The sequence below is a fragment of the Alosa alosa genome, chromosome 13 (assembly GCF_017589495.1).
Source record: "Alosa alosa isolate M-15738 ecotype Scorff River chromosome 13, AALO_Geno_1.1, whole genome shotgun sequence".
In the NCBI taxonomy this organism is placed as follows: domain Eukaryota; kingdom Metazoa; phylum Chordata; class Actinopteri; order Clupeiformes; family Clupeidae; genus Alosa; species Alosa alosa.
Window position 1 is genome coordinate 14,549,854 of NC_063201.1, and position 15,552 is coordinate 14,565,405.

The 15,552-nt window shown below is 42.5% G+C and overlaps 1 protein-coding gene across 1 annotated transcript in view; it reads left to right on the forward strand.

The window, feature by feature from the left end:
• The window catches only part of LOC125305544 (plectin-like), a 73,008-nt gene that overhangs the window by 30,097 nt on the left and 27,359 nt on the right, over nucleotides 1-15,552 (forward strand). The window contains 9 exon segments of the mRNA XM_048260333.1: nucleotides 3,026-3,115; nucleotides 5,144-5,221; nucleotides 5,370-5,462; nucleotides 7,096-7,262; nucleotides 10,357-10,472; nucleotides 11,284-11,390; nucleotides 12,466-12,585; nucleotides 13,685-13,780; nucleotides 14,042-14,169. Of these exon segments, the coding sequence (XP_048116290.1) occupies nucleotides 3,026-3,115; nucleotides 5,144-5,221; nucleotides 5,370-5,462; nucleotides 7,096-7,262; nucleotides 10,357-10,472; nucleotides 11,284-11,390; nucleotides 12,466-12,585; nucleotides 13,685-13,780; nucleotides 14,042-14,169 (995 nt within the window).

Below are 15,552 nucleotides of genomic sequence, written 5' to 3' on the forward strand. Positions count from 1 at the left end.
CATGATCATGATATTAAAACAGTTAAGGCATCTTCTAGAGGAGGTCCGGACTAAATAAGAACTCTTCTGCATGACCACCTCAGTTGCTGGCAATTCAGAAAGAACTGTAATCATGTATGCTGACCAAGTGTCTCCAAACTTTTGACATGTAGTGTATAAGGAGAGTAAAACTCTTGTGTTGCACCATGTATCATCAGGCTACACAGCTATCAGTGTTCTGGACAGTAAATCTGAAACCACACCATTCTGTTCATTTTGGCCATACAGTAGTGGCATTACTTCGCCAGTGTCTGGCCCTGTTGCCAGTAGCGCAATGAAAATCAGCTCGCCTAACACACTAACCGACGCATCTCAGGAAGCTGTTGTTAGTTTTAGGGGTGCATTAACGGACCAGAAGTGTTTTTGCCAGGCAGAACCCCACCTCCACCACCTAGATGATGTCAAGCGCATGTTTCTGTTATGTGCTGTTTCAGTAGGCTGGTTCCAAAGGGAGGACCATATATCAGAGACAGGAAAAGGATGTGGAGCCCTTTTCATACCAAATGGCATGAGCATAAATCTAAAATATCGAGGGAGTTGAGGAAAAATTAGGGCGGAGGTTGGTAACAAAATAGTTCATCTGAATATTTCACAATATTGCAGAGGAATAACGGTTCTTCTGGGGCTCTGTGGGGAGAATTATTTAGCGATCTTATTTGTTATCTCAATTTGTGTTTAACAAATGTCCATAATATGCAGTACTTAAACAAAACAAACAAACAACATAAACAGTGCTTACCAATGTCTAAATCGTCATCTAAATATATCGTCATCATGTATTGTTTTTCTTCTTCACACATACCTAAATAGGTAAACATAATCCCAAGGAATTTGTCCTTTGGTGAGAATGAAAGCCATGCGAGATGAAGGCATTGCCTGAAAGGTATTGAATGGCTGTCACCCTCATTATCGGTTAAATGGACGTAAGGGTTTAACCTTGACGGGTCTGTGCCCCGACAGAGATCAAACAGCTCACTTGACAGAGGGATCTCAATTTGTAACATGCTTCTACCTTAACAGAGAGAATGTGAGTCAGTCAATGTGCCATACCCCTTCAACACTAGAGTATTGCACTCTGCTGATGGACGGCATGTTAATAATATGGGTATAGAGGAGCAGTATGCAGAAGGGGAGTGTGCATTCTAACCTGAGCAGTGCACTACAAATAGGCACAAGGATGTGAGAGGACTCTCTCACTCTTCTATAGAGGATTAGATTAATAAAGTTTAAGTGACTGACTGCCTTTTCTCCTTATTTGTATAGGAAGCTAAACGATGTAGCATCTTGTCATATTACCGTCTAAGTGTCTGTACATTGAAGTTAGTCATGAGCAGTTCCAGGTAGAGTGACTTAGGTTTGGTTACGTATATCAACAGTGAACCCTAGTGGACATTCAGTGTAATACCCCTCAAACCCTACCTTTTTAAAGTCTACATCAAAACTGTTCCATACATGCAATGTTCTGGTAACATGAACATTTGCACAATGTTTTTTACTATTGCTAATATTTTTATTCTGAAATTCCAATTGGTTTACTTTTGAATGTTTATCGGTATATTGCTGGTTCTGCTCTATTTCTTATTTCTTTATTTTTGTTTAGTCATTCATTTTGCTTGATTACAAATGTTCATTTTTGTGCTTGTCATTTCAGTTTATTTTAATCAGTAGTTTAATCAGTCAGCAGTAACTTATATGTAAAATATATATTTTTTTTAAATCCAAACGGATGGAAGAAACAAAAAAAATGTCCTTCATTTTCTCTAAGTACAATAATTCTGAGACTAATCCTTCTGATCTTGGTGCCTAAAATAATCTATCTCTCATCTTCCATTTCCACCTAATAACTTTAATTCACTAACACATCATTTCTTGTGCATTTGCCCCATTCTCTCCTTTTCTACATTCTCTCCATTTGTTTCTCTTCTCCATTATTCATCTGTTCATCCAGCATTGGAAAGCTGAGGTAGGTAATGGTCCAACCAAGTGTCTGTCACAGCCAGTGTTTGCCCACTGCACGTGGATCCTTTGCCTACAGACACTCCTTCCTCTTAAAGAGCTTTCATATGCATCAATTTTCAGAATGGGATTAATTTAAACGTTTTACATATAAATGCTATTTAGCTCTAATCATGTAAAAAATGTAGAAATTCTTGCATATGAAACCTTTGGTCTTGCATTTCCTAATTTCTACCTCTCCTCATACCCTATCATTTTGTTTTTTGACATTTATTTTGGTTAATGTTGCACTGTCATGGTACTAACTTTAAATGCTCCTGTGTGTTACACTTAATTGTTTCAATTGACTTTTACTCATTATATTCAAGCTTGGCACATGAATAGCACACACATAGTAATTGCCAGAGCCATAGAAAGAGAGAGTTGCGACACTCTTCGATGTCACCGCCACACGGTCAACACCCTTTGCTGAATGGCTGTATCGCAGGAGAGTGGGTGTATTTATGGATGCGTAATCTAGTCACTCATTGGCTACTGACCAAGTGATTAGCAGTTTTTAGTTTCAAAAATGTCTCCATAACCCAGAAACTGTCATGAAAAAGTGCTGCTATCTTTTCCCAAGGTCTCTTATGGGAGTGTCGCCACTTTGTTTTCTCTATCGCTCTGGTAATGGCAACAAAAAAGCACAACGAAGCACCAAAGTGGATTTTATAGTTCACCGATGACTAATCCATCATGTGTTGGAGTAGGCAGTTGCTGATTTGACAGGTCGTTTGGTGCTTGCAGGCATGCATTCCTATCCCCTGCTCTGCACCCACATAGCTAAAGAGCTTCATAGGACAGCGACCTTATGACTGTAATTACATTATTTACTTTTTTTTTATAGGTTCAGAGAATCTTAAATGATATAGGGTGATACAGGATGATAAAAAAAAAAAAGCATTATGTATTCACAGACGTTGTGAGATGAATGCCCATGGTGATTATACATGGACCATTGTGTGACCTTTGCCTTCTCTATGCTCTACAGGCCCAGCGTCACGTGAGTGATCTTTATGAAGATCTCAGAGATGGACACAACCTGATCTCCCTGCTGGAGGTCCTATCAGGGGAGACACTGGTGAGTTAAAACCAACTGCTCATCTACGTTTTGACAGGCTTGGCTTCTGATGTGAAAAAACCCAACTCAGATCTCAGTCTCAACTCTAACCCATCTGCTTTAACAGTAATCATTCCTGAAGTCCAAGCAGAATCTTACATGAAAGTATGCATATACAGATTTAAAATACTAATATACTCAGTAACGAATTTTTTTTGGTTAGTCAGTCTTTTGTTAGTCTTTTACTCATGTTCAATATCATCAAACCACATTCCAACCCCAAAGTAAGGCTCATTTTTGGCTTTGTTTTGGCATTGTTAGCATTAGCAGCCAGTCCTGATTTGAACCACCTGTAAGCTTTTTAATCTTTTCCAACCAGATGTCCAGAGATGAAATCATGTTTGGAAGCTTCCAACTGATTCTACCATCTCTCTACAGGCATTTTGCCATTAGAAGTTATCTTTTAGGCCTGCTGAAGAATGTGTTGTGACTACTACCTTGACTAAATTTTTTTGTTGTTGTCTTGCTCTGCTTAACCAGCTAGAATAACAAAACGATTGTACAGCACTGGGTCTAAACATGTCTCACAGCCTTGCGCTCTTGCTAGCTTCATGCCATGTGACTCAGCTCATCCTTCCGAGAAGCCGCCATCGCTGTAACACACATTAACCTCACGATGGCTTCTCTCTCTCTCTCTCTCTCTCTCTCTCTCTCTCTCTCTCTCTCTCTCTCTCTCTCTTGTGAACTGTGTGCACCTGTTTGACTCTATTTTCTTTCTCTGCCCTCCTCTCCATCCTTCCTTCTCTTTCTTGCCTTCCCTCTCCTCTTCTCTTCTTCCCTCTTTCTCCCACTGTGTGCTGACCTATGCCCGTTTGGCCTATGCCTCCTCTCTTTGCACTGCTCTTGCTGGGGCTAGGCGAGGGAGAGAGACGTTGTGAGGAACTTGCGGTTGGTGAGTGGGTTTGTAACTTGGGCTCCTTCCTTCATGTTGGCATGGGTCACTCCCCTGGTGGCTGGCCTGTGCATGGCCGCTCTTTCTGTTGGCTTCCCTGTCGGCTGTCCTTTCATCGGCTTCATTTTCTTTTTGTTTTCATATGTGTGTGTGTGTGTGTATGCTTTTTTTTATTGCAAGTTGGGTGGACGTTCCGATGTGTATTAACCACATTTTGCTGCCTTTGAATTACCACAGAATAACAAAGGAAGAGGGCTGTTTAATTTGTTTTGGCTATACTATTAAAGAGAAAGGGGTTTCTAGCTGTTTTGGCGATGAAAGTTAAGATTTTCTTTTGTACGATTTTTTGCACCAGGAAGGGAAGTTAAATAACCTTAGTTTCTATCTGAATCTTAAATCTTCTCTCTGAAAGTTAAAGAGTCAGTGGAGACAAGTCAAGCTCTTGCTGTTTTACTTTGCTACTAACCCAATGTGGTATTTGTCTTATTCGTCGCATGAATTATCGGTTAATCTTGTATTGCTCACAATTATTATTTGGCTTTCTGACCTTAAGGTTTATGTGGTTCAGTTTGTGTAATCCATGGATGCCATGGATTTACCTAAGCCTTGAAGTTAACAAAATAGATAATCACTCAAGTATTCTACCCTGGAGGATTGATTTGGGGTTTAAAGATAGTAGCTCCTTTATCTTCACTAATGAGCAAGCTTGAATATTTCCCATTGACTCAATCTCTAAGATGTCTTTTGATGTGCTGCATTGTCCTTTTTGTACATTTTACCTTGGTCTTTTGTCAGGTGTTTCTACAGTTGCACAAAAGTTCTCAAGGATGTTTATTTATTCGGCTCCTGTGTCAAATCACGTTCACACGTCACTAGATTTCACACGTCCCTCCTCCATTTTAGCTCGTGCTTCATGCTTCTTTTTCTCCTGCCTGTGCAGGATCTGTCCTGTGTAGGCAGGCACTCCATTTTCATGTACCAAAGGATCCTCTGAAGAGTTGCCTGGTACACACCACTGGGACTCGGCCCAGTTGCCCCAGATCAGCTAACGTGTTCTCTACTCTCTTCCTCCCCCTCCACTCCCATGTCCCGTGCAGCCCCGAGAGAAAGGCCGCATGCGATTCCACAAGCTGCAGAATGTACAGATAGCACTGGACTTCCTGAGGCACCGGCAGGTAATGCATCATGGTTTTGTGTGTGTGTGTGTGGTTTGAGACGGCTCATAGCCTGGCAGAAAATCATTGTTAGCCTATATCGACAATTTGTCAAAGACGTTGCTGAACAGATTTTTGATGTTTTTCCTTTCACCATGTCGAATCCTAGGTCAAGCTGGTGAACATCAGGAATGATGACATTGCGGATGGAAACCCTAAGCTCACCCTGGGGCTTATCTGGACCATCATCCTCCACTTCCAGGTCTCATGTTCTGTCAGTGTTAAGTTCCCATTCCATTTACCTCCTCGCCTCTCTTTCCCTGTGATCGGGAAGAACAACCTATCAAGTGACCAATCAGTTAACACCATCAAGTGTTATATGCAATATTTAACACTCATAGATTCACCTGTGCATGCACATTCATGGTATATGGGATCAGAATCTTTATTCAAACAAATACAACCAATCAGATATGACCATGTCAAATCATCAAGTATTTCTCCATCATGCGTTTAACTTGACATCATGCAGTTGACAATCAGAACAATTATTGACTCAATGGAAAAAAAAGCTCAAAAAAGGTGCAGTCAGATTGCTATGCTTTGTAGTGATGGAGAAAAACTTGATGGTTTCAACATGGCTATGCAAAGCCAGATGGTTTGTGGGAGATATGGGTTGTGGTATTGTTTCCCTCCCCACCTTTTTTCTTTTTCTGCCCTTTTTAACTCTGGGTTCTCGAAGTGTATTCTCATGAATGTGATGAGGCCATGCAGCGGGTGTTAACCACTGACCGTCAGTGCCCAAAGCTAGTCATCACTCATGCCTGACCCAACAAATAGAGGTATTTTTGTTGTTGGCCAGTGGCAAAGTAGAGTTTTTTGTGATAAGGCACACCTTTCCCAGAAGTCTGTGGAACATTTAAGCCGTATCTGATTTCTGTGGACAAAAACAGCTTGCCTGGGGTGAGTCACAGGCGCCTGCCCCTCCTGGGAGAAGTGAGGGTGTGATTAGGGCGCGGCATCGTGTCTGGGGACCGTCCAGGAATGAGACATCCTCCTCTCTGGACAGAAGCTGACCCCAGATCAGGGACAGACCACAAGGGAAGCCCCAGATCCGCTGCTGACTCACCCCTGCCATCGCCCACCCTAAATCCAAATGCAGCCCTGGGACTGGACGAGAAATAAGCACGGGCCTGTTCCCAGACGAGGCCAGATTGGTCTCACGTTGTGTCTTATGACCTAATGGGGACGGCTATCGTCTGTCCCTCTGAAGGCCAGGAAGAATTGGTGTGTGTCTCTGTACACAGAATCCACCATTTAATATTGGACCACTGTCTTTCCATGTGGACTGTATCTAATTAAACAGTATCACTGTTTGTTTTTGGTCACCAAGCTCCATTTCTTAAGGCAAGTTTTGGTCACCAAGCTCCAGTCCTTAGTAAGTAACTGAAAAAGCAGCAAGAGGCAAGAGTGCTGAGGAAGAGAGTCTTAAAGCCGTTACTCATTCTTTCCCCATTTAGCCGTTATGGCTGTGATGTGTTTTTGCCCTCAAAGTCCAAACAGTAGTTTCCCCTGGAGGTTCCAGTGTCCGTCACATGTGGTCAGATTTTTCCCTCTCACTAATGCACTGTGTCATCTGGCTTTTTTTCCCATTTGTGGTGTTGGTCTTTCTGGTTGAAGTGATCACAGGTTTTGGAGTTGGGAGGTGGATGGTTTATTCTGGAACTTTCCTTTGCTCAGCAGCATACTGTGCTGCTGAGCAACCAATAGCTTGCATATGTAACGACTCGAATCAGATGCTGAATTATCAAAAAATAAAATCCATTTCCTTCATTCTCTAACACATTGGGGCAAATGGCTCTAATCTGCTTTTTGACGTTCTGTGGCCTCCATAGATTTCAGACATCCAGGTCAATGGCCAATCAGATGACATGTCGGCCAAGGAGAAGCTTCTTCTCTGGTCACAGCGCATGGTCGAGGGCTATTCAGGCCTCCGCTGTGATAACTTCACCACTAGCTGGAGAGACGGCAAGCTCTTCAACGCAGTCATCCACAAACACCAGTAAGTACAACGTCCAGAAAACCTGGCCCTCTATCCAACCTAGTGGAAACCTAATCATGTACAAATACTGAATGGATGTTTCTCAAACAAAATACATTGTTTGGTGTGTAGAGTTGCACAGTGTGGAACAACATCCTCAATATAACTCATAATCAATATACCATGGTTAGGAGAGCAGGTTATTTTGGAACTTGTTTAAACACATTGATGCAGGCGACACAGTTCTTGGTGTTTATGTGTCACCCCACATACAATTTTTTCCAACTTCTTGTGCATCTTCCTGTAAAACAGTTTTGGTTTCCTATTGTTTACATTGTTAGCCACACAAAACCGTACTTTACTTAAAAAGCTTTATTTATGTGTAAATTTAGCTATTTCTTTTCACATGCAGTCAAGCAGACAATGTATTTGCCAACAGTAAAAAGAGACTTACTTTTAACTTTATACTCACCATGATATCGGTCTCCAATAATTCAGAACCACGCAATGTAGGGCAATTTGAGTCAAATTGGAACGATAATCCTCTCTTGATCAGACTTGCCTTTGCTACAGATTGAAATGTTGGCACACGTAGGAGGCCAAATTCAGAACATTTTGTATTAGAGGAAGTCTTAGCCCAAGGTATGGAAAGTCAGTGTGAGGCGTGTTGTCTGTGATCGACACAGAAGTTGGGGCTGATATTTGCATAAAGAATCAAAAAAGTTGGAAGACAAAGATTACCTTAGTTATTGCAGAGACATGGAATCAGATGATGAGACAGGTTGTAGCTTTATCCATTTCATTTCCTGAATTAGCATATATGTTTCAGCAAAAAGCCATGCCATACAATTTTGTTTGTCTGGGCCAACCTCAGAGGTTAGACCAAATATCGAGAATAGGGCTACACACACCTCTAGCCAAATACCAAATACAGACTGGGATGGGTTTCTCAGACTGGGATGGGTTTTCTGTACCTGTGAATGAGGATGAAAGATTGAAAAGAAGGGAGAATAAGAGACATGAATGAGAGAGAGAGAAAGAGAGATAGGGAGAGGGATGAATCCTCTGAGGCGTGGTGCATGTTGAGGTCTCATTACTAGATGAAAGGAGCATGAGAAATGTATACCTGCAGGGCAGCACCACAGAAACACTAACATGTACCTGCTAAACCAAGATACGCCCATCCACCTTACTGCCAAACACACACACACATCCAGAGACTGAGTTAGTGTGCAGAGAACTCCATGAGAATAGGCTGTTCAAAGAAGCACTGCAGAATCTTCATTTGTCAAACTAAGATGTATCCGTGGTGAGATGGAACCGGATTCCGAGGGAATACACTGACATACAGCTACATCTTTTCAAGAGGAACTTTTTTTTTTGTGGGGATCCTTTGTCCCAAAACCAGTAAGACTTAAAAGCAACGTTGGAAACTTTCAGAAGCGTTCATGGAAACTTTCATGATTGCTCCATTTAAGAGTTCATGACCGTGGGGATGAGGTTCTTCAAAAGACTGTGTGGATAAAGGAAAAAGAGTTTAAAGCAGAAGAAGTGTACAGCACTGGCATCGTTACACTACTGGGAGGTTTTCTATTCTCTCACGCAAATACATAAAAAGAGACAGTGCATGTGGATTCTGAAAGACTTTTGTTGACAGATACCGCTGTGGGAAGACCCTGCTGAATGAGAGAAAAGAAAAAAACAAGTCTTATGCCGCAACCATGGGAACAAGAGTTTATAAGTCTGTCTTAGAAAACTCACTGAGGCTAAAACAAAACAAATTTAATTCATTCAAAGGGCAATTGAGGGTGTATCTATTTTATTGAAGAAGACTTTTCCCCAAAGGAGCCATGAGTTTTAAGAACCTCAAGAGAAGGCTGACCTTCAAAAAACACAAGTCCTCCAGCAGCCTAGGTAGCGCTAGCGATGTGGAGGACCGCGTGGTCATGGTCTGTGAGGACATCCTGTCGGAGAGCTCTTGTGACTCCGGCCAAGGCTCTCAGAGCCCGGGGGGCATGTCCAGCGGGGACTCGTACCACGGGAGCGAGGAGTTGGAGCGAGGAGCTGAGCGGTCGCGCAGCTTCATGCAGAGAGGGGAGCCACGGCAGCTGCGGGTGGCGGTGCGGCAGCGCTCTCTCAGGGAGGCGCACAGCTCCGACTCCTCGTCCCCGCCCAGCCCCGGGGATCACTACGCCGCGCGCTCCACTCTGCGCGTCAACGAGCACTACGGGTCGGTGTTGTATCGCCAGGCAGGAATAGACGCAGCAGCAGTCACACCCACACACTCACACGCACACACACAGACAGAAATACATCAACAGAAATATGCACACCACACGCACAGACACAAATGTATGCATGCATGCATGCACGCTCACGCATACACTCACACATACACACGCACACACAGGCACACACACATCTGTTACTAGACAGAAAAAGATTTTTGAAATTTCATTCTGAGGTGCCAGCTGAGTCAGAAATAAGAAGTCAGAAGAGAGTCAACTGTGGGGAAAGAAGTTGGGGCTGGTGAATTATTTGGGTGCAGTGTCAGTTATATATCAGTTATATTTCATGACCCCAGGTGTGACAGATGTTCTCATTGATTTATGGGGCAGGTGCTTTTATGGCCATGTTGCCTACAGCATGACCTTCATACATAGGGTGATATATATTATACTATATACTGCCATACTGCTGCACTGGATGTTTTACCTTCTTAACTGTAGTTTCTCATTTTATGTGTAATATCTCCTCATTACCTATCATGTTTGCAAAGCATAGTAAACCTTTCCAAAGCTCCACAATACCAAACTGGTTCGCAAAGCTTAGCATTACCTTAGCCAAGCGCAAACTCATGTTTTTACTTACTGTAGTGCCACTTTATTTTACTGTACTGCTGGATGAGAAATGCATCAACAGCTTACTGCAACATTTCCAAAATTCCACACACCAAACAATGTTTTGCATTATACAGTATCTTAATAGAGGCTTACATGTATAGAGATGCATGATTGTTTGTTATCAACAGTGAATACAATAACCTTTTCATAAAATAGGTTAGGCAAATACTGTGGTCTTCTGTGATGGTAACACCTCTGGTTTCTCCTACCAGGCCTCGACTCATTGACATGAGCAGGGTCTACCGCCAGAACAACATTGACAATCTGGAGCAGGCTTTCAACGTGGCTGAGAGAGACCTGGGCGTAACTCGACTGTTGGACCCGGAGGGTACGTTAATGCAGTCCCCACCCTCTCCGCACCTGCCAGCCTAACCAGCCTGTGCAATACACCAGCAGGATTGGATCCGTTGGGTGCTAGGTGGAGCTAAAAAGCACATTTGCTGACCAATTTGCAGATAAAAGCAATAAAGCAATAGATTTAATAACCGTTTAATAACTTAATTTTTAGCTAGCTTTGTTGTTAATAAAAGCCCTGATAATTTAATTACAGCAGTAGACAACACACCCCTTTATATCTGTTTTCTTGCTGCACGGAGATCGCCTGGAGATAATGCCAAAAGCATTTATGTGTTGTTAATACGGTATGATAGATAATTATCAGACCACATGCAATGCAACACAGCCCTCAGTGGATAGAGTGGATAGTTTTTTTTTTTTTCCAGAACTGACCAATAATTGTTGTTGTTTGTATGTAGATTTATGGTGTAATTTTCTTAGCTCCAACAATAGAAGTCTGTGTTAGAGGCTGTGTCTGTATGGCTGTGAGTCTTTGCGCATATTAAATTGAATCTAGTGAGGAATATATTCAAGTTATCTTCCAACTCAGTATCCCAAGACCATGACTCAGTGGAGGGTGGGGTTGTGTGAGTGTTTGGACCTGCACAGTACCTGCCTGCTCAGTGGTATTAATTACCATGTATGTGGCAGTGTTCTATGGTGCTACTTTTTGATGTTGGAGGTGAAATGCCCAGAGCATGATAGACATTAATCCTGTGATGTTATTACTTCCTCAGTAATATTATGCTATCTAGTTAAGGTCTTATAAGTAGATAATATGTTTGCCCTTGTTTGCTTTCCAGATGTTGATGTGCCACACCCTGATGAGAAGTCAATCATTACCTACGTGTCTTCTCTCTATGATGCCATGCCCCGTGTCCCTGATGTCCAGGACGGCATTAAGGCAAATGTAAGCACACTGTTCGTTAACTATGGACACTGCCCATTCCTCTCTGGTGTTTAGCTATCCATTTATGTCATATGGTTTATGTAGACTCAAGGGTCAAGAGATAAGTTGTAGTTCTGGAAATCTAGAGCAGGGTTATTTTATGAATGAAGTTCCTGAATGGCATCTGTCTCGCCAGCTGTGTGTAGAATTTTCCCATGGCATCTCCATCCAGGAGAATTGGTCCCTGTCATTGTCCCATTTCTACTGATAGAATAACTAGCTTACAACCATTAGCCATATGCCCAGGGGCTATTCCACAGGGCTATTCACATACATTTCCCTGAAACTGAGGTAAACTATGCTTCCCTGTGTTGTATATGTCAGGCTTAAGGAGAGTATGTAGACGTAATATATTCTAAAAAAGAGATAGCTGTTTGTTTTTGGCTCTCACAGATCAAGTCATTGCAGTGCTCTGATCAAAAGATAGACACTGTCCTGTGATAGTGGAGTCTTAAGATTTTGGGGAAATCAGAAGCTTATGGCTTTCACTTCTCTACCATGGCTTCACCCCAGAGAGAGAGAGAGAGAGAGACAGCACCACACACACACACACACACACACACACACACACACACACACACACACACACACACACACACACACACACACACACACACACACACTCTTTCCTGGCAGGACCACAGCCTTGGCCTTGGAAACAACACCAAACATAACCACCTTAACATGCAGCTCGTGTTTAGGTGAAAAGGGTCCCTTAAGTTGAAGAGCTAGGCTACGCCTGTGCGTCTGCTACTGTTGTCTTGTTTATCACACCCTCTCCCCAGCCCTCCTTGTCCACTCTCTCTTTCCCTTATATGTGCACAGGCAGACAAGGCCTGGACTGTAAACACCTAATTGAGTCAGCGTGGTGTGTGAGTTAGTGAATTAGTGGTTTGGAGAGAAAAGGCGCTCCCTGTCTGTTGTTGAATTTGTTTGTGTGTGTGTGTGTGTGTATGTGTGTGTATGTGTGTGTGTGTGTGTGTGTGTGTGTGTGTGTGTGTGTGTGTGTGTTTGGTTCACACGGTGAATCCCTCAGGAGCTGGAGCTGCGCTGGCAGGAGTATTACGAGCTGATCACCATTCTGCTCCAGTGGATCCGTCATCATATCCTCATCTTCGAGGAGCGGAAATTCCCCTCCAGCTATGAGGAAATCGAGGTGAGTACAGGGATCACCTATTTCATGTGGCCACTAATTTTACATCTGATACATTACGACCGGCAGCTTATGCCTGCCAGCACTCCGTATAGTGTTTGGCAGTGTCACAGTATGTATAGCGCCATGCCGTGAATATCAATGGAATTTCTATCAGCAGCAGTTTTGGCATGATGTGCTTTAGTATTTGTACCATTGCAAAGACTGTCAAGTTGCCAATAATTTTGCATGAAAGGTATAGTCTGTTGCTTTTTATGTGAATAGTATGTTCCTGTTACTATTGAATGTAAATATTTAGAGAATGCCCTGAAGGCATTTTGTGACATTTTGCATTTTACTTCTCTGGTAAAGAGTATTTTCTCTGCAATGGAAGCGGATCTAGCACATACTCCTTTCAGCTAGGGAGCTCATCATCTTGACCTTTCAGTCCAAAGCCATGGCGTGCAGCAGGGTGTGTTTTTTTCCCTTGGCATTCTTTGCCATATCAAAAGGAGCAATTATGCCACTTCATTTTGAGAACCTGGCTGAAGTGATCTCATGATTTGTCATAAACTGAATGGGCCCAGTCCCATTAGGGTGGTGCCCACTTTCACTTAGGGAATGTTACAGCCCCAGGGCAGCCATGTGCCTTTTAAATCCGTCAGGATCATGTCACCACGCCCTGTACCGATCACCAGTAAAGAGACGAAGGCATGAGCCGTTACAGATTTATAAAGTGCAAAAATGTTGCATGACACTACTGTTTCACTTACAGTTCATGTGGATGGTCTATAGGTGACCACAGAGTCTAATGCAAAGTGCTGCGTAGTTCTGATATAGTATGTTGCTCTGAAGAGTCTCTGGATTGTACTATATACTATGAACTTTCAAGTTAGTTGCAGTGGAAGACCTAACAAATCATGTTACTTTCAAAATGACATAGACTCTTAGCATGTTAATGTGGAATGTCAAGTCAGTGAGAGAGTGATCGATATATCTAAAATATATCTTTTCTTCAATCTGCTAGCATCCCCATACTCACAAGGTGCCTATTAGGTCCTTATAATCATAGCCAAACACATGATAAAAGTGTTTTCATTTAATGTGATTTGTCCCCTTCCAGATCCTTTGGCGCCAGTTCCTGAAATTCAAAGAGACAGAGCTCCCATCAAAGGAAGGTGACAAGAACCGCTCTAAACAGATCTACCAGTCCTTTGAGGTATGTGATCAATTTTCAGCAATCCTCGAGCATAATGTTTGTAGTGTGTCAAACAAACTATGCTTTGCAAGTAATGTAACATAATGCAAGTCAAGTAATTCTTTTATAGGGCATACGTACGTTATACTTAGTAGGGAACTCTAATTCTGTATCATTTCTGTATTTTTTCTGTATATTATAATCAGCATCAATATACAGGACTAAGGCATTATTCTGTTTGATACACAGTACTCATTTTCCATATGAATTCTGTTAATACAGAGCGCAGTTCAGGCTGGCCACATCAAGGTTCCCCCAGGTTACCACCCCATTGATGTCGAGAAGGAATGGGGTCGCCTGCACGTCTCCATCCTTGAGAGAGAAAAGCTGCTCAGGATTGAGTTTGAAAGGTGAGAAAGCAGTCCAAGACCACCGTGCTGAAACATACTAAACCAGTCACTCACCATTTCAAAAAACGAGCCACTTTTCACAATGGCATGGTTGACTAAAGAAAGACTTTCCTCTTTCTACCATGCTAAATTGGCTGTGTATTTTAAAGTTGACCCCCCCCCTCATTCCTGTTATGTAAGGCAGTTCAGCAGACCATGTTCATGTTGCTAAGGTGTAATTTTCAGTCATCAGTGAGGTTGCAGTTAGAGGTAAATGCAATTGTCTGGAAAACTGAGGCTGCAGTTCTGTGGCCTTCTGGCAGGCGCCTTGACCGGCTGTAACCAAATTGTGGGTTTTAAAATCAATATTACATTGGTACAGTAAATAAGAGATGCAACATTTTTGGAGGTGTATGGTTATGGTAAGAAGAGGTTGGCTCTTTGGACTTGTTATTTAAATCTTAGAGCTTGCTCCCAAGGAAAAGAAATGGTTGACGACAGAATACATCTCTCTAAGCCCTTGTTGCACACACAGCAATATCATTGAGTTACGTAACCTCTACCAGTCATATTAAAATGATTGGTGGAGTGTGAGCAAACCAGTGTCTTGGGACCTGTACAAGTGCAATTTCTTTCCTGATGTTATAGGAAGCCTTAGAAGATGAATTGTGTTAGCCACGGATCAAACTTTGCAGACAGACATCATCACTGTAATTGGATAAGTTAAAAGGTCGCCATGTGATCATATCAAAATTCGGAGACTCATATAGTCATTGGCTGCCGCGAGCATTGCAAAATATGAAGACACAGGATGCGTCTGGGAACAGAGGGGCTGGCGCTCCGTCACAAGACTGCCTGCCTTGTTAGTGCCGTCTGGACGTGGTCAGCTCGCGCAACACAGCTGACCACAGGGACCAAAAGTAGAATGGCTCACCTAGCGACTTGATTCGTTTCTGGACAGCAGGCGTCTCTGTCCCCTGAGAATGTAGGACTATAGGAGGACCAGTCTGTCTCTGTAGTTGGTAGATGCGTAGATGAGCCACGGAACATAGGGGAACCACTGAAGCCATGGCGTTCATGACAGACGCTTATAAATTAGAGCACTTGCTCGGCCGAGGGAGAAGGAGAAGGAAGCAGTGAGTGGTCTGTGTGGTCATTTGTTTGGTCTGGTTCTTCATGGTTGCTTTTCGTCTGTAAACATGTCATTATATGTATATTTAAACTGTGTAAGTGCACCTTTACTGGAAATATGTGACTTAAACAAGCCACATCTATGCATTTATATTTGAATAATTCAATTGTTGGTTGGCTATTTTAAATGTTTCCTTAAACTTACCTGCTAAGTATATTTGTACTGTATAGGGCAGTATGACTGAATAGGACAGTGTGTAATGCAATATAGTG